Source organism: Eptesicus fuscus, chromosome 4, assembly GCF_027574615.1.
Source record: "Eptesicus fuscus isolate TK198812 chromosome 4, DD_ASM_mEF_20220401, whole genome shotgun sequence".
Classification (NCBI taxonomy): domain Eukaryota; kingdom Metazoa; phylum Chordata; class Mammalia; order Chiroptera; family Vespertilionidae; genus Eptesicus; species Eptesicus fuscus.
Window position 1 is genome coordinate 40,186,484 of NC_072476.1, and position 20,407 is coordinate 40,206,890.

General features: G+C 39.5%; 1 protein-coding gene across 2 annotated transcripts; it reads left to right on the forward strand.

Annotated features, from left to right (window-relative positions):
• The first annotated feature begins 1,400 nt into the window (after window positions 1-1,400).
• Window positions 1,401-17,894, forward strand: LOX (lysyl oxidase). 2 transcript variants are annotated; one of them, XM_008141335.3, is made up of 7 exons: window positions 1,403-2,326; window positions 2,685-2,793; window positions 4,739-4,876; window positions 6,081-6,237; window positions 9,701-9,796; window positions 10,221-10,336; window positions 14,310-17,894. In XM_008141335.3, the coding sequence occupies exons 1-7, from the start codon at window positions 1,696-1,698 to the stop codon at window positions 14,314-14,316; spliced, it is 1,254 nt and encodes a 417-aa protein (XP_008139557.1). In that variant the 5' UTR covers window positions 1,403-1,695; the 3' UTR covers window positions 14,317-17,894. The 2 variants fall into 2 exon arrangements, with proteins under 2 accessions (XP_008139559.1, XP_008139557.1); XM_008141337.3 differs by lacking the exon at window positions 14,310-17,894 and having other exon boundaries at window positions 1,401-2,326; window positions 10,221-10,340.
• Window positions 17,895-20,407: the final 2,513 nt, after the last annotated feature.

Below are 20,407 nucleotides of genomic sequence, written 5' to 3' on the forward strand. Positions count from 1 at the left end.
TGACCCAGAAGGTCAGGGTTCGATTCCTGGTCAGGGCACATGCCCGGGTTGTGGGCTCAATCCCCAATGTGGGCATGCAGGAGGCAGCTGATGGATGATTCTCTCTCATCATTGATGTTTCTATCTCTCTCTCCCCTTCTCTTTCTCTCTGAAATAAATAAAAATATATTTTAAAAAACACGTGGAGTGACAGAGACTAACAGAGATAGCTGAATATTGAAGTATTCAGCTCAAGGATGACACTACCTCAGACAACAGCTCAAGGATGACACCAACAAAAGGTTACTAAAATCTGGTGTTGAGTCATAGTTTTAAATCAGGCTGTTTAGCAGCAATTTTCCTTTGAAATGTCTCCAGCACTGTCCAAAACCTGCGTGGTATGTGAATATCTGGTCCATTAAGCTCTCTTTCCTACCTCCCACCCATTCTCCTCCAGCCACTCCTACTCCCTTCTCTTTACCAAAATCTGAATCCCAGCTGTTTCTTTAGCAACATTTTTGTTTAAGTTGGAAGATCAATCAAACATCATAGGACTTTTCGACTTTTAACAAATGTGACTTACATTTTTAAAATCCAAAGTGAAACCTAATTATTAGATGTAAAAGAGAGAGGGGGGAAAAGTCAGATAAAATGCTTCTTTGTCCTGTGAGTGCTCTCTCAGGCAGTCTTGCCCCAGTCCCTGCTCAATGAAACTTCCTGGTAGACCCTGTTGAGGTGAAAGATGGCTCTTCACGTCCACTCCAAGTACAGCTCAGACCAGCATTCTGAAAAAGAGGCAGGTTTCAGTGTACTGGCTTTTGTTCCCTGCAAAATCTCACTTTTAGTTATTAAAGTATTCACTGTAGGAAACAAATTTGTAACCCATTTCTCATGTTACCAACACACAAAAAACAAAATTTGATATCCTGGGGTTTATTTGCTGAGGGCACTTCCCATAAAAGTGAGTGAGTATGCATTGGAAAATGTGTCTGGGTAACTCCTTAAGGATAAATGTTAGTCACAATCGTTCCACCCCCAACCCCCAACTCTCGCCCCTAGCACCCTCCCCACCTCCTGACTTCCCGCCTCTCCAGGGCTGGTGACCTAATAGCATTTTTCTTCATGCATATTTTGGCTTCGCCCCATGGCCTGGCTGCCTTGGTCTGTCTGAGTCTTTTGAAATCCCTGCATGTTCGCCCCAGATTAAACCGAGTGTGTCTCAGGATGTGTGTTCCGTTTGGTTCTTTCCCCTTAACGTTCCCTGTGCAACGTGTCTGGGGGGGAGGAGGACGCGACGGGGAGGCGCGGGAGGGGCCGAGGCGAGGAGCTGTCCCCTTGCACGTTTCCAATCGCATTACGTGAACAAATAGCGGAGGGGTGGCCGGGCCAGAACGGCTTGTGTAACTTTGCAAACGTGCCAGAAAGTTTAAAATCTCTCCTCCTTCCTTCACTCCAGACACTGCCGGCTCGCCGGGCCGCCGCGCCGCTCCCCATCGCCTTCCAGAGCGCTGGGAAAGAGCAGAGGCGGGTGCCACGTCCCAGCAGCCGCCTGGACTGGAGAAGGGTCTGCAGCCCAACCTTGCTGGGGACTACGATACCCGCGCTCCACCGCCTCCCTGGAGGAAGATTTCTCCCTCCCTCACGTGATTTCAGTCCAGTTTTCCTTTTCTCTGAGCGACGTCCTCCCGGAGTGGGGGCCATCGGAGAAAGGGAGAGATGCGCTTCGCCTGGACCGCGCTCCTGCTGGGGCCGCTGCAGCTCTGCACTGTCCTGCGCTGCACCCCGCCGGCCGCCGGCCAGCAGCAGCCCCCTCGCGATCCCCCGGCGGCTCCAGGCGCCTGGAGCCAGAAGATCCAATGGGAGAACAACGGGCAGGTGTTCAGCCTGCTGAGTCTGGGCTCGCAGTACCAGCCGCAGCGCCGACGGGACCCGAGCGCCACCGCCCAGGGCGCCGCCAACGCTGCTGCCCAGCAGCCGCGCACGCCGATCCTGCTGCTCCGCAACAACCGCACGGCGGCGACTCGGGCGCGGACCGCTGCCCCGTCCGGAGCCACCGGCGGCCGCCCCAGGCCCGCCGCCCGCCACTGGTTCCAGGCTGGCTACTCGTCGTCCGGGACCGGCGACGCTGGCCCCGCGCGCGCGAGTAACCGGACCACGTCCGCAGAGCGCCCGGCACTCAGTAACTTGAGGCCGCCTAGCCGAGTGGACGGCATGGTGGGAGACGATCCATACAACCCTTACAAGTACTCCGACGACAACCCCTATTACAACTACTACGACACGTATGAAAGGCCCCGGCCTGGGAGCAGGTACCGACCCGGCTATGGCACCGGCTACTTCCAGTACGGTAAGCACCCCAAGTCTCAGGAACCACCCGGGCACCCCTTCCCCAACGTGGCTGGTGGCTCCCCGACGTGGCTGCCAGGGCGCGGCAGGCCCGAGTCCCCGCAGACCCGACCCCTCCCCCTGCGCCTGCAGAGGCAGCCCTGGAATCTGGTGCAAACCGCGCGCGCCTGGCCCCTCCTGCTTCCTTTCCACATTGGTCTGCAGCCCCAGGCATCCCCCAGTCTCCTGCTACCCACAGCCTCACACTAAACAGCAGTCCAGCTGGGTAGAGGTTGAGGAGTAAGGGACACGGAGGGACCAGTAGCCAGGGCAGGGGGCGCAAGGTTGTCTCACTATGCCCATCACCTGCTGACGTTTAGGTCTACCGGACCTGGTGCCAGATCCCTACTACATCCAGGCGTCCACTTACGTGCAAAAGATGTCCATGTACAACCTGAGATGCGCTGCGGAGGAAAACTGCTTGGCCAGGTACGAGCTGGGATATCAGCGGCCCGGCTCCCCTCTCTTGGTTCCAGGGGCTCATCAGGTCCCTGGTTCTGACTACTCTTGTTCCTAACAGACAAGAATTGGAAAGTGGTACAAGAGCTGGGAAGTAGGACTTGAACTCCTGGGCACGCTGACCTGGATGGAGAGATAAAAATTTTAATATTTCTGTGGGTTCTGTCTTTCAAACTGCAGCACAAATCAATGAGATGGAACAAATACTTCTCCCGAGTGTGTTGGGGGGGGGGGGGGGGGGGGGGCGGGGGGGGGGGAAGGGGGTGTCTCTGTTTTCCAAGATCCTTCAACTTTGAAGCCAACTGTTTCCAATAACTTTCTATTAAATAACTAACTGTACAATAACATGGGAAAATATTATAATCAAAGAGCTTGTTAATATACCCTTAAAAGACTGGGGGCTAATTTGCCATCGAGGAACCCCTTATTGGAAAAGGTTAAGTTTTATCCTTTTGTTTGAAGCCATAATTAACTTAGCTATTTGGGTGTCACTATAGCCAGAATAAGACTATGAACAAGAACTTTGTTTTTCCATCAGTCCTAAAATAAAATCATAGCAATGGATTTCTCTGAAGTTGCTACTGGGAAACCAGCAGAGGGAGCTAGAGGATGTTTTGATAGGTCTCAAAAATGTTTACACTGTAAAATAAGGTCATTAGTAATCAGTAGTATTTGAATGCATATTCACACAAAATAGTGTATTAGAAGGTACACAGTAATGTTTATTCATATATTTCTTCCACTCTGGCCCTTTATAATTTCCAGGCTAAAGGAAGAGAAGAAATTGAAGCGCATCATTTTCATTCTTGAATCTTGCATCACTAACACCATTGCACTCTCTATACTATTACAGTAATGCTGTTGTTTTGAAGACAGTGAAGTTAAAAAATTGTCTAAAATTATTTGTGTACTTTTTAGAGTGATTTCCCCACTTTACATCATAGTTATTTGTTCAAGAAATGTATTGTTAAATTCAAAGTTCTTAACAGGTAAATATGGATGATTTTTTTTTTAACATGGGATAATTTCCACCTCAGTTTCACTCATTCATATGGTTAAACTTGACTTGATTATAAAGTTTACTTATCACTCATTTTAAAATATTTTTTATTATTGATTTCAGAGAGAGGAAGGGAGAGGGAGAGATAGAAACATCTACACTAATAATAGAGAAATACGCAAATTGACTGTACCTTTGCGATGCCCACCAGCCAATCAGGAGCGAGTATGCAAATTAACCCAACAAAGATGGTGGGTTAATTTGCATACATAGGCGCCAAGCAGTTGGGGGGCAGGGCAAGATGCTTGCATTGTCGCCATGGCAATGATGCAGGCATTCCACACTGCCCTAGCAGCTCCGGGCCTCTGGGCAGTGTGGGAAGGTGGAAAGGCGGCTCCGGACCAGAGCCAAGGCGGTGCCTGCAGCCAGGGGAAGGAAGGCCCATTTTTGCATGAATCTTTGTGCATGGGGCCTCTAGTCAATGATGAGAGAGAATCATTGATTGGCTGCCCCCTGCACGCCCTCTACTGGGGATCGAGCCCAAAACCCTGGCATGTGCCCTGACCAGGAACCAAACTGTGACCACCTGGTTCATAGGCTGACGCTCAACCACTGAGCCACGCCAGCAACACTATAATACTAACTTTATTGTTTTTATATTTATACTGAGGATTTCCATAGTTTTCATTCACTCACTCATTCAACATATATTCCAGAGTTCTGACTACTTGCCAGACACTCCCCTAAGATCTGGAGATTCCACAATAATAAGCAAAATGCCCTGACTCTTGAAACTCATAATCTAGTTGGAGGAGTGGGAGAGTCACCATTATATACTGAAAAGGTTTTGCTTGTAGTTTTCTCTTTAGTTAACAGTCTGTGAAAATAATAATGTTTCTTTTTTTAAAATGACAGCTCAGCATATAGAGCAGATGTCAGAGATTATGATCACAGGGTGCTGCTAAGATTTCCCCAAAGAGTGAAAAATCAAGGGACATCAGATTTCTTACCAAGCCGACCAAGATATTCCTGGGAATGGCACAGTTGTCATCAGTAAGTGGATGGGCCTTCTGGGTACTTTTGAGTTGGTTTTTCATTTTTCAAATGATTTTTACACAAAGGGAGAAAATTGCTGTTATTCACATTTAGAATTTTTCTCTATGTAATCTGACATAATCAATGGAGTCTGTCTTTAAAATAATATATCAATTAGTAGATCCTGTTATCTTTTAAATTAGAAACTCTAAGTCCAGTTTATTAAAACAGTTGATAGGGTTCAGTGATTGGATTCACTAGAATTTTACTCCAATATATTTCAAGATTTATAAAAAAGCCCATTGCAGCCAAGATCATCTGTAGTTAGCATTTAACAGCATTTAATAAAGAACACAAATTGTTATTAAAAGGGTTCAGATACCTTTCTCAAAGAAAGGTGTATATGATATACTCCATGAGCTGAGAAGACCTATCTCCATCTTTCAAAAGACCTGTATCAATACAACTTTGCCTGTTTTGTCCTAAATTTAAAGATGTCCACATTAGGTTATGCTATAATTAGCCTAGATAAATTGCTCAGGTGTTTATTGCCAGAAAATCCTGACATGTGCCCTTAAACTTGTTCTCTTCCTAATGGGAGAAGATGAACAATTCAGCATGTTCTCTTTCATGAAATGATAACAACAGATATGAGCACCTAATGTGCTGATAAGATAGAATTATTCATTTCCAAACAAAAGTTTATACTAGTTAAAATAATAATGGTGGGTAAAACATGCCATTTTCTCTTTTGCATTTTAGTAATCATTTTTAAATCTATGAGAACTTAAATTTCTAAAATCTCACAGACACTTCCCAAGAGTCATGTGCTCTTCTTTATTGGAATGAAACATCAGTATGGCAGCCAAGGGAAATATACTAGAAAACACATGGCAAGTTTCACCTAAACACAGAAATTTACTGTCCAATTCTATTTAATATTCAAAGATAAAACAGGGTATAATAGAAAAGCAAAACACTCAAAATATGTCTTTTTTTTCCAAGTAGCAAAGTTGAAAACTTACGGTTTTTATAGACTTCTGACCCTGGGTAGGGGGGTGAGGAGGTGGAAATCATACAGAATCTGGCTTTAAAAAGATAAACGTTATCTCAATTTTAATGTGCAAACAGACCGGTGGGCAGCGGGGAAGTCATCTGAAGTTCTCACTGCTTTTCCTCTCTCTGTCACTGACCACTGTCTCTGTGTTGTGGGGCACACTAGACATTACCACAGCATGGATGAATTCAGCCACTATGACCTGCTCGATGCCAACACCCAGAGGAGAGTGGCTGAAGGCCACAAAGCAAGTTTCTGTCTGGAGGACACATCCTGTGACTATGGCTACCACAGGCGGTTTGCATGTACTGCACACACACAGGTAGGTTGGCATCATCAGATCAGGAATCTGCAGGCTTCGAGAGAAAACAAAGGGGTCTTCTATTTTCTTTCCTCCCGCCTGTCTTTTACAAACTGCTTCATTTAGGGGTTTATCTAGTCAAGATAGAAGATAACTGAGAAAACAAAAGTGAAGGCTTGATGATCCAAATTATTTTGAAAGTATTTTATCATCACAGAAGGTCACTGCAGACTCATTGTGTTCCACAATCAAAAGCAGCACTTTACTCTCTGAAAAAGTCTGAATGGTTTCCAATATCTGAGCTCATTCTGTATCCTTTCACTGGCTTGGTAAGTAACTATAGAAAAGATACCTGTTTTCCCACCTGCAAAACCTAGTATGCTAAAAATAGGATACCCGGTGATTGTGGTTAGCAAAAGGAGAGAAAGTAGGCTTCTTAAAAAGCACTTTAAAAAACTGTCTCTTTTAATCATGTAAATAAAAGCAGAAGGATACAATTTCTTTCTTTACACATATATATTTAAGACTACAGTATAATTGATGTCAGATGTTCTTTGGATGAATTTTTAAAAATCGTGCTGAACTAAGCAATTTGTGTGTCCTATAATGGGAAAATCTGTGTCAGTTCAAAGCCATGCCAGTATTTCCATAAGAAACTCTAATTTGTAAAAGGACATTGTAATTTTACTCCTGCCGAAATCTTGGCAAGGAGTAGTGAGAGTATATGTCTCAGGGCAAGGGGAAGCAAATTCCAGGACTGTGGCAGGAAGCCTTTGGTGACCTAAATGTTACTGCTGCTTCTTTCTCTAAGCTTAGAATATGAGAGCAATTGGAGGGGGTAGGGTTCAATTCCATGTGCCCTGAGGCAACACTTATTCTTTAAGCAAAAGAAGATGTAACCTATCCACACGTTACAGATATGTGTCTACAGAAATTCCTTTTCCACTGAGAGTCCCACAGGGCCTGCCTGTGAAGGGACCTAGTTTATTCTTTTCATTCACAAAGAGGCACTGTGGATAGCTCACTGCTGAAATACTTGAATCTAAGACGACAGGTATTTACAGCACTTCTAGTCTCTCAATTCTTGGGGTCACCCCACTTCATTTTATATGGTAGCTTTCCCCTAACCATCCTCATTTATGCCCTATTAACTATTATTCACCAGGTCTTGTATTATAAGCAGTTTGTGCTTTTCACTTAGACTGGCATATCATTTAAAGGAAAAAATAATTCTCTCAAAGCCCCAATATTGACTTAGATTAGTTGTATTATAATGTTTATTAAATGTATCCAAATATAAAACTAGATATAACTTCCTTATATTTATACTTTCATAACAAATTCATATATTAAATGTATACAAAACTAGAAACTGTCATATTAACTTACTGTATCAAACAGTTGTGTTTTGCTAAAACCAAATAGCTAATTTAGATAGCCTCAGGTAAGGTTCTACATTTAATCTATTTCTAAAGCATGACTTTGAATATATGAAATACCTGTTTCCTTAATGGCCCTAAAAACTCCCATATTTGTTTGCTAGTTCAAATAATCAAAGCTCATACTTAACTTCTGCGAGCTGAGTCATGCTAGAGTACTAGTTTCAGCATTCTTTAAAGCTCTTTTATTTACTTGAAAGTAATATAAACATTGTAGTATTATTTAAACCTGGATTAAAGAGATATCTATTCCAATGACTCCCTTGTAATGCCATAAATTTAGTAGTAGCAACAACAACAACAAGAGCTAAACTTATTAAGTATTTATTATGTGCCAGAACAAATGATAAGCTGGGATAAGAAAGCAAAAATTATTCATTACGTATTTACCCCTCAACATACTGTTAATGCGTTTGTATGAGCAAAGGTGGGTACATTGTTCTCACTGCTGTGGCACAGGTACTTCTGAGTGTGGCCTGTCCACGCTACATTGTGTGTGGTATGAGAGCACAATTCTTCCTCTTCCTCCCCAAATCAGGTTATCGTCAAACCAGAACTGGTAGGACACGCTAGATGATTTTGCCATCTCTTTGGTGACGAAGGTGATCTTAAGCACCAAAGCAATTTGGGGTGCTGAAATTAAATAGCAGTATTGAGTTAAAATGATTCTAGCATATGCTTTTTAATTTTCTTTAGATTACCATTAGAATGAAAATACAACAGTAAAACTTCTCGTGAAGAACTAATAGATTTGAGACTGCACCTACAGACTTCAGTTTGAACAAACTTCTCCAGACTATAACTTTACAGAGAGCAAGGACCGTATCTCATTGGTATTCTTCTCCTCACAGGCTGTAGAAGTCACTCATTTACTTGCTGACATGAATACCTTAGCAAGTGAAGTGAGATGGGATGTGTACATTGAGACATACATTCATCCCTTTAATTCAACAAGATATTTCAGTGACTATATGAGAGAGGGTACAGTGTGGTGGGGAACATCAGAGACTCTGGATCCAAATGCCTAAACTCAAAACCAACTCAGCCACTTATAAGCTATATATCCTTCCATGAGTTATTTGACCTTACTGTGCCTCAGGTTCCTTATTTGTAAAATGGGGATAATAATAGCACCTGCCTCGTGTAGTTCTGGGAACTGAATTTATGTTTAAAATGATTCCTGACATGTAATACATAATTACAGTTAGCTATTCAAAAATGCAATCATAGACCCTACCCTTAGGGAGCTTACAACCTTTAATTAGATGTTTTTATATAGTATGATTATAATTCAGAGCAGAAAAGGATAAATACTATAAAAGCTATATACACAAAAAAGTATCATGGGCAGAGTACAGGAAGTAATTTCCAAAGGTCAAAATTGGGGAAGGTTGTACTGAGAAGAGAATATTTGAGCTAAATTGATTATTATGTGGCCTTTATTCTTGAACTGATGATAGTCTAGAATTTTGGTGGAGGTCTATTTTTCACTTAAGATTATACTTATCACTGGTGACTTATGACACTTTTAAGAAGCTAGATATACTACTACTTATATTAGGCAGTTTTTTGTTGTTGGAGGTGCTATAAGGCTGAGTAATATATACTTCTCAAGGGAGATGCAATATAAGTATAGTTGTACTCACAAACTCTTGTAAGTACTAACTTAAAATTTGATTTACAAATAATATGCATTCTCTCTCCCCTCTTTCTCTCTCTCTCTCTTTTGTTAATCCTTCATCTGAGGATATTTTCCCATTGATTTTTAGGGAGAGTGGAAGAGAGAGGGAAAGATAGAGAGAAACATTGATGTGAGAGAAACACATCAATTGGTTGCCTCCTGCACGAGCCCCAACCAGGGCCCGGGCCAGGGAGAAGCCTGCAACCAAGGTACGTGCCCTTGACTGGAATCGAATCCGGGACCCTTTGGTCCTCAGGCTGACACTCTATCCACTGTGCCAAACTGGCTAGGATTAATATGCATATTCTTTAGCATACTCTAACCATACACCATCTTTTTAAATGTCTTATTTTATTTGTTTTAGGGGTTGAGTCCTGGCTGTTATGATACTTACAATGCAGACATAGACTGCCAGTGGATTGACATCACAGATGTAGCACCTGGAAACTACATCCTAAAGGTAGAGACCTTTAAGAATATATAGCTGTAACTTATTTCCACTGAAATTCCATAGATCCCTTTCTCTGGATTCAAATGTTAGATAATCATGACCCTGAAAGCAATTATACATTTTCCATAACTATTTCTAAATGATCCCAGATATATTATTTTTTATTTTATTTTTAATAATATATATATATATTATTTATTTTTTATTGTTAATAGTATTACAGATATCTCCCAAAATATCTTATTTTAAAGAACTTGAGGGGAAAATACACAACCTCTCCCTAAAACGGCTCCAGAGTTGAACCATTTGCCTAAAACTTCACCCTCCCTGCTTCTGTGAGTTGAAGCATGGTAGCCCTGTGAAAACAGGAAGAAATTAACCAGTAAACACTGCTAATAAAATCTGAAGTGCAGATGATGTTTGTGTTGCCTAGGTCAGTGTGAACCCCAGCTACTTGGTGCCTGAGTCCGACTATTCCAACAATGTCGTGCGCTGTGACATTCGCTACACAGGACATCATGCGTATGCCTCAGGTTGCACAATTTCACCGTAAGTCTGATTTGCCTAACTAAGCGATACTCTTTCCCAAGCGTTTTAGTTCATCAACAGGCATTGCACAGGGTATGTTTGTTCCTATCATTAGTATAGCCTCCTTGCAAACTAGACTGAAGGTAGAAATGGTCTGCACTGTCACATAGTTAGAGCTGATCTTTTTTTGGCTATGCTAGAGAAAGGAGGGTGTACTCAGCTTTTTAGCATCTTAAAACTTAGTTTTGAAGACAACACACACACACACACACAGAGAGGGGGGGGAGAGAGAGAGAGAGAGAGAGAGAAAGAGAACACATTGTTTACCCAGAAAGCATGTGTGGAGGCCGAATATGTGAAGTATGCAATGCGTAGTGTGGGTGACCTTGTGGGAGCCCAAATGGTTGGGTTTCCGGCTGCTGCCAGAGTGCATGACAGAGCTCTGGAGAAATTCCTAGAGTTCCTCAAAGTACATTCTGAAAAATCGCTGCCTTAAAGAATGCAGCTAAAGGGATCAGACTGCCTGTTCTGTGCAAATCAAGAGTTCACATATTTGAGTTCTAGAACAAATACTAGGGAAATATTCCACAAAAGAAGGGATGTGTGAAGGTACCTTCATCATTTTCTTAGTCCTGGAACCCTTCTCCGAATGACATCTTAGATAGAATTCCAGCACATTAATATTAACAGGAGTGGTGTGCTGATGAAAGTACTTAGCGAAAGGTGGGCAGGTTTCCTGCTTGTCTGTCCATCTCACCCTAATGCCTTAAGCACTGCCTGCTTTAGTGTTGCTGGGTTTTAGATTCTAACTACACATGCCACCTGTGAGCGGCACCTTCCGAACAATGAGCACACCATGAGAGTGATACTGAACACCCATCAGCTTTGCTTTGACGCTGGAGAGGCACTGGTGCCTCGGAGTCACACAGAAAGGTGTAACAGGTACACTAGAAACTCATAATAGTAATTTCTCCCTGATGTACAAACCAGGACAGTGGTTCATCACACATGCACCTGCAGCTGTAGGTTTCCCCAAGACCACCTAAACCTGATTGTGCAGGTTCTGCCTTAGACCTGGGCTCCTGTCCCATGCTCCACTCACAGAGCCACCTCCTGTGGCTTGGGCTGCATGCACCTTACAGGGGCGCCTTTTCCTCGTTCCCATGAATGAGCAAAGGCTGTGCTTTACAAGTGTCATCACAGCATTCAAGGTCAATGAAGCTTATAACAGCAAAATGATAATTAAATATATTCTTCTGAACATGCCCACAACATAGGAAACCTGAATGGGTTTATGACCCATATAGTACAGAGTGATCATAGTGTACCTGCAAATCCCCAGAACAGCAATGAAATTTGAACTAAAATACATGGGTTACCTTGATTTTTATAATTCCTTAATTCTCTAATCCTTGGTATTCTCACACTTGCACAATGTATTTATTGAGGTCCTACACTGGGTATTTTAGAATAATTCAAGGATAAATAAGACTCCTGACCCTGTATAGCAATAATTACAATTAATTACTTGTGAATCTTTGTTCAATGTTTGTCTCCTGTTCTACTGTCATAGCCGGGACCTCGCTTCTTGTCTACTGCAAACCCATTACCAGGTAGAGGTCTGCCACTATGTAGCCTCTTAGTCAATATTTGATTAATAGATAATTACCCTCTCTTTAGGGAATTGAGAGGGTGAGAGAAATACATAACTGTAATAAACAAACAACAAGGAGTTCCACGAGGGGTAAAATAAAATGCAGCGGGACCAGGACCTCGGTTATACTAGTAATAAGCTAGGTGACTCCCAGGTACAACCGCTAGCTTTCCTCTAGAATGAGGTCTGGAGAGGTGACTCTGTTGTTTCACAGAACGTGTCTTGCTTCTCATTCAGTAGAATCCATTGACTTGGATGTTGCCAGATATTTCCTTTTTCTTTTTTAAAAAATATATTTTTATTGATTTCAGAGAGGAAGGGAGGAGGAGAGAGAGAAACATCAATATGAGAGAGAATCATTGATTTGCTGCCTCCTGCACGCCCCCACTGGGGATCAAGCCCACAACCTGGGCATGTGCCCTGACCGGGAATTGAACCTTGACCTCTTGGTTCATAGGTTGATGCTCAACCACTGAGCCATGCCAGCCGGGCTGCCAGATATTTTGAGCAAATAAAAATTGTTTCAGCCTAGAGTTGCCTTTTCTTTTTTTAAACAGTTGCCACTGACTATAACTAAACTGCAAGAGTGGTTGAGATAGAATTTTGATAATGAATATTGATCAGATGAAAATGTGAGTTTAATAACCCATAGTTAGTGAATCATAATAAAATAAGATCAGACTTATCCATGAATGGGAAATAATGGGAAAAGTGCAGAAACCTCGACTTGAGAAAGATATCCTCACCTTCAGCTGACTGCCTCTTACGTTTTGACTTTCACTTCCAGCCTCCCTTGCTAGGGATCAGAGTTCAGAGGAAGGAGAGATATCCTCTGGCTGAGAATCAGGAGTGGCTTTAGGACAGCATTTGAATTGGGTCTTGAGGCTAAGGAGGACTGCACTGGAGAGAGTTTGGCAAGAGCATGCTCTGACTATCAGAGAGAAAGTAGGGAGCGGGGGAGAAGATTAAACAGGGAACTTGTATGCATAGCCAATGGACACAGACAATAGTGTGGTGAACACCTGGAAAGGGTAGGTGTGGAGAGAAGGGGGTCAATGGGAAAAAAAGGAAGAGGGACATCTGTAATAATATCAATAATAAAGATAAATTTTTTAAAAAAGAGCATGCTGGGAGGACATCACTGACACCTACATGGCAGGAAGAAATTGCAGGATATGTTTGGAAAAGCAAGTGTTCTAGTTTGGCTAAAATATGTTTCATGGAGTGAAGAGTTAGGTAAAAAGGATGGAGCAGTAAAATGGGACCAGATCAAAGAGAGCACTGAAGAGCAAGACAGAAAGTTAGAACTTCGTTTTGGAGGCCATACACAGTCTTTCTTGGGCGGGGAGCATATGTAGCCTGAAGTTATGTGGTCTGGTGACTCTGTAAGTAGCAGTGGGTGTGATTCCCTTGGTAACATTATTGTACTTTTTTTTTTTTTTAACTCTTAAAGACATATTACCTCTGAGTTTACTGATGTTTTTCACATTAATGAAATATTTGAGAGCATTCCATTGGTGTGAACAAACCACCCCGTTAGAAAGTGTGTGACTTTAATGTATCCTCTTCTCGCTCATTGTTTATAAAATATACAGACCAAGTGACTTTGTGGTCCAGTTCAGTTCTATGATACTACAACTAAGTTTTCTTCTCACAGACATTACTGTTGGGAGATTATGGTTTATGATTTGGACTATGGTTTATGGTTTATTTCCTTTACATGGGGAATCTGTGATAATGTAAACACACTAATATTGATTTATTGGCTTTGATTCGGTGTCTTGCACATTAATGCCTCACTACACATCCCAAATCATGCTGGGAAAGGACTAATGCAGGACAGCGAGAGGCCGGCCCTGCTTCTTGGTGCGCATGCCACATTTGTTCCATGGAGTGAACTCACCCAGGCAGAGTTGCTGGTCTGAGTCCTGCTTTACTTTTGGTTGTTTAAGTAGATTTTTTATTTAACCATAAATATCAGGCATATACTTTCTGCTGCTGACATACTTTCTTTAAATCAGTGTTAAAATCAAGTATTGGCCCTAGCTGCATCGTCCTGATATGCCAATGTTGCAGGTTCGATCCTCTGTCAGGGCACATATAAGAATTAACCAATGAATGCATAAATAAGTGGGACAAGAAAATGATATTTTTCTCTCTCAAATCAATAAAAATATTTTTTTCTCAATCAAGTATTAATGGATAATTTCATAAGCTAACTGCTGCTTAGGTGGAGGAAAATGATACCTCAATTTTTTAAAAGGTTGACTTCAAACTTGTCTACTGTATTCATTCATAGTATTATCAGGTTAATAACTTATCTTTTGTTTTTTAATATAGGTATTAAAAAGCAAGCCAAGACTCCCAATGGATAAATCAGTGCCTGGTGTTCTGAAGTGGGAAAAATAGATTAACTTCAGTAGGATTTATGTACTTTGAAAAAGAGAACAGAAAACAACAAAGGAATTTTTGTTTGGACTTTTTTATAACTAAGCACATAACTGGATTTTGAACATTTAAATTGGCATTGTTTGGAAAAATTTTAATATTATTCACATTATTTTGTGAATTAACATGTTTCAATTCTGTAGTTGCACCCTTGGCTCTTTCAAAGAAATCCAAATTTCTTATGCTCTTTTTGTATTTACAATACAGAAGGGAAAGTAATATTGCAATGAATGAGCCAAAATTACTTTGAACTGGGAATTTTCTAAAGTGCTGTAACTTCAGTGAACTACGGTAATCATTGGCTTATATATGTCCTGGCTCCTACTGTTTAAATAGGTATGGACACATTTGGTGCTGAGGAAGGAACAAATGCATTACCATGGGTCTCAAAAAATATTACTATATAGCAGAGAAATGGCAGTATATGTATTCAGATAGCTACATCCCTATATAAAATTTATGTTTACATTTTTAAATTAGTAGATAAACTCCTTTCTTTCTGTCAAGTGTACAATTTCACTCTGACATAAGTCAGTTTTTATTTTGGAACAAATTGAGTAATTGAGCTGCCCAACTCTCCCTGACATTTGTTGATGCTCCCTCTACTCTTTAATTTTCCTATGGGCAGAGACCTTTTAAGTGGCATCTTAAAATTACCCTTCTGGGGACTGGTATACATAGGACAACTGTGTCAATGGGAAGTTATTCTGATGACAAATATGATACATCCAAAGATAATGCACAATTAAGTATATTGAAGTACTGGCCAAAAATTTTTTCTTACGGACATAAAATAAAAATCATAATGAACAAGTCCCTCAAACCACAACTGTCTCTCAAATAATTTTTAAAAAGTAATGAAAATCAATTTAGAATTTTCAAATTTTCTACATTTAAAAAAATAAGTTCAGCTTTAAAAAGAGGAATGCTAGAAAGTTTTAAGTTATCCATAATAGATGACATAATATGTGTGGATACAGGAACCGTGTCATCCAGGAATCAGTCATGTGTGTGTGTGTGTGTGTGTGTGTGTGTGTGTGTATGTGTGTGTGTGTTTGTATGTGTGTGTGTGTGTGTGTGTCTGAAATATAATCCAGATTAGCAAAGCACACAGCATTACATACTTGAGGGGTTGGTGAATAAGGGTAAAAAAAATACTTTCGTCAAAACCAAAGGCTGTGCTACATAATGAGACAGCTGTGCTTTTATTTTAAACTGTGAAATCATGTGTCACAACAGAATTGGGAGACTTTCTCTTTTTTCTAGATTCAAAAGGTGCAGAAAGAAATCAAATTACACTTTTAAGTTAGTGGTGCTTAAGCAGAAGTTTTTCTATATTAACCAGTATTAAAATCTCAAGCAAGGTACTTCAAGTGCCAGGACACACAGGTAAAATTTAAAAATGAGTTGGCATCCGTGTATTATACGCCATGGAGTTGTAAAGTCAACACCATTCAGCACTCACTCAGTGCCTAGAGCAGTGAGAGGGGCTAGAAATGGACAGTCATGGAGGCGTGGGTAATGGAGGGCCACAGATCTACATCCGCCAGAGTACACTCTTCCCAATAGAGAACACAGACAACTTAGTAGAGATCAGGGCTTTCACTGAGCTAGTATCTGATCTATGGGATAGCTTCTTTGATGTACCTCTTTGCCTTAAATTGCTTTTTAGTTTTAAGATTGCAGGAAGAGCCTTTCTTTTAGATTATAATATTTTCAAATATTTTAACATAGTTACTTCTTAGAAAAACAATAAACTACTGTCAGTATTAATACTGAGCCAGACTGGCATCTACAGATTTAAGATCTATTAGTGCAAGATTTTTACCCCTGTATTAAAAGCTAGCCAATATCATGGCCTTTGGATACACGAGAAGACATATTTACTATCATTCATTAGACCCTCCATCTGTCTGTCCATCCATCATCATTTGAGGGCCTAATATATGCCAGGCACTGACATGCTAGGCAATAGGATATAAAAAAGATTTTCTCTAACCTCAATTAAGTATTAAAAATGTCATTATTATGCTTTAGGTTCACTTTATTTCATTTTTAACAACTATAAGTACATGTCTAAAAAATTTTATTTTAAGCTCTATTGTTTTTCATGACCATATTTTATTTTAAAAATAAGTTAAAAACTAATAGTTATATGCATGTATGTGTTACTAATAATTAAAAATATGTTTCCAATTCCTGAACTGTCTGCCTTTTAAATATAAAATGTGCTATTTGATTGATTTTGAAAAAAAAAAGTTTCGATTAGGAAGTAAAGATTCTCACTTAATCCTTATGCATCCTTCCCCCTCAGTCATCTCTTAACACTCCCTTAACATTCAATATTTTTGAACCTCAAGGGATCTCTTCTCTGAATAACCACAAAAACTCACACAAAATGACTAGCTGGTAAAAGTTATCCATTAATAAAATAAAGAATCCAGCCTTACAAACTCTAGATTAAAAAAAATAAATAGAAAGTAGAAATGATACAAAGAATGTTGAGCAGTGAAAAGAAACTGGCTTTTAAACTAATAAAGACTGAGAAAAAAAAATGGGCTAAACAGGAAAATAATAATGAGTCTTCCACACACCATATTAGTGACCTCATAATTATTCAGACCACCGTTTGAACTAAAGATGTCTTGACCTTGGGGGTGAGGATTCAGTTTTCCAGCAGTACCAGAACATATGAATCTACAACTTGCCTATTTCTAGGAAATCTTTACACTTTTACATAATAAATTTATTCACAATTCCAATCACTAGGTATTATTTGTAATAATGAACAATAAATGTTTTTTCTTTGCAACCTCATAGAATAATCACATTTAAACATTCCCAATATTCAGATTCCAGAGGAAATGCCATGCATTAAAATGATCATGGCACTGAGAAATCACCTTTAGCAACTTGTGTGAAAATACACAATTTCTGGTCAGAAGACGCCTTATTTTAAAAATAACTTGTACTGATACTAACAGTATAGTAAATGATAAGTAAAAAGTTACCCCTTTTCTACATTTTTTATATTTATAATCCATATTCACAAATAATACATTCAAACAACAGCTATATTTCATTTCCAGTTACCAAAAGTCCTGGGCCACTTTTAAACACTTCAAGCATTTCATTTATCTTTTAAACTAAAATGGTGCTGAATTATTTCAACTTGAATGTAAAAATGTGTTGTCTTAGTTCACAGGATATAAACATTTAATTAATAGGTAACTGCTTGCTACTAACTACATATCATTTGATATTGTAATACTTTCAATGAAGGTTTAGTTTCTTCCAAAATTTTCAAGAATCCTATTTGTAAAACACCTGTAACTTTTTTGAGAAGCTCTTAATTTACATGCCTGACACTGGCTTTATAGTCTTTTTTACACTCTTACATTCTTTCATTGTATGCTATACTACGAGTGCAAAATTATATAAAAATACCTTGAATAAATGATTTCAAGTATCCATAGTGGTCATTTGTTGTTACATACAAATAAATGATATGAACTTCATTTTAGGTTAAAATCTAAAAGCCCATGTATGTGGTTTGTGGTTTTGCTTAGTTGACTTTTGTATTAACAAATTGTTTAATAAGCTCACATGACTTAAAACTTGTCTATGATGAATTAAAAAAAATCTAGTTGATGTTTTAAAAAAGAAACTATCATACATGAATGGATCCTAACTTCTGTCACCATTACCAGCCACTTCAAGGACACAGAGCAGGCACTAAGAGGACAACCACACTATGTTTTAATTAGGATTTATAAGAAATATGCATAATCATATATATACTCAGGGGACACATCCAATTCAAACTACAAACTAGCCATAAAAAGAGAAACATTGCTATCATAGAAATCCTTATTTAAACATTTACCAGATTAGCCTGGAAGCTGGTAACCTGAGAAAACAACCTGGCCCCAAACTGTGGACAAATGTTTTTCTTTGGGGGGCGGGGGGAGTCACAAAATTAACCCACACAACAATTAACCTGTAAAGAGCTCTCACAGGTAAAACAGATGTAGGCTTGTGGTTGGCAGTTTGGAGAGTTAAGTTGTAGAATATCTGGTGATACCCTGAACGAACAATTTCCTGCTTCCCTAGCCTGCTCAAGGCAAAGTATCTGAATACACTTTCCTTATTAATGCAAAAGATGATTTTCTTTGTCCCATCAATGTTCAGTATTTCTCACACTGTTCAACATTAGCTCATTAACCAAGACAGGGGAGGGCAGATCATTCCCTTTTGTCAGAAAACTTGACTGCCTTATGCTACTCATTTATTAATATTTCAAATCCTTGCCACAGATATTAGTAGAGGATTATTAACCCACAGGTTGAATATATCACTTGTGTTGCAGTAATCTGTAGCTTAAATTTAAACAAAGCTCTTGCATCATTCCTCTTTTTAATTTGAAAAAGTAAAATATTTATTACAGAATTAGGAAAATACTGATTTCCTCAAGCATGTATTGAGGGAGTCTCATTTCACAAGACAGTCTACTAAAAAAAGAACCCTGTACAAAAATAAGAGAAATGTTATCTCTGTGGCAGATATTCACAATACATATTGCCATATTCAATAATTCTAAGAAGTCCTGTAGTAAAGAAACCACTTTAACTTTATTATCTAGTGTTTCTCAGATTTGTTTTGCCATAAATATCTGTTTTAAATAGCATTTACTATGCTGTCAAAATGTTGTTTTTTCATGGAAAACTCTGAGATATGCCATATTATTTAATTATCAGTTCATAAAAATGATATTATTTGAAAATGACTTAAAACATACCTAATACATAGTCACAAACCCAAACAGACAGCCAAAATGAGGAGACAAACAACCCCCAAATGAAAGAACAAGAGATAAATGAAGAAGAGATAAATGAAGCAGAGATAAGAAATTTCTCTGAAATAGAATTTAGAGCAATGATGGTAAAGATGCTCAACAGCATGAAAAAAGCTATAGTAATTATGAAAAAAGAACAGTCAGAAATAAAGAATGACATAACACAAATAAAGGACACATTGGAAGGAATACACAGCAGATTAGGGGAAGCTGAGGATCGAATCAGTGAATTAGAAGACAGAGTTGAAAAAAATCACTCAATCAGAGAACCAAAAAGAAAGAAGAAAAAAACAATTAAAAAACAGGAGGACAGCTTAAGGGAGCTGTGGGACAATGTGAAATGTAACAATATTAGAATAGCAGGTGTACCAGAAGAGGCAGAAAGGGGGAAAGGGATAAAGAACATGTTTGAAGAAATAATGGCAGAAAACTTCCCTAACCTAGTAAAGGAAAAAGTCACATAAGTTCAGGAGGCACAGAGAATCCCAAGCCAGAAGAACCCAAACAGGATGATGACCAGACACATCATAATTAAAATGCCAAAAATTAAAGACAAAGAGAGAATCTTAAAGGCAACAAAAGAAAAGAAAACTGTTACCTACAAAGGAGTTCCCATAAGGCTGACACCTGATTTCTCATTAGAAATTCTACAGGCCAGAAGGGAATTGCATGAAGTACTCAAGGTAATGGAAAGCAAGGATCTGAAACCAAGATTACTATATCCAGCAAGGCTATCATTCAAAATAGACGGTCATATAAAGAACTTCCCAGACAAAAAAAAAAAAAGGCTAAAGGAGTTCATCACCACCAAGCCAGCATTACAAGAAATGCTGAAGGGATTGCCGTAAGGGATTGCTGAGAAGAAAAAACAGAGAGAGAAACCTAGCCACACAGAATTAAAATGGCTATAAATAAGTACCTCTCAATAATAACCCTAAATGTAAGTGGATTAAATGCTCCAATCAAAAGGCATAGGGTAGCTGAACGGATACAAAAACATGACCCAACTATATGCTGCCTGCAAGAGACCCACCTCAAAACAAAAGACACACACAAATGAAAGTGAAGGGATGGGAAAATTTTTCCATGCAAATGGAAAGGAAAAAGAAAAGCTGGAGTAGCAATACTCATATCC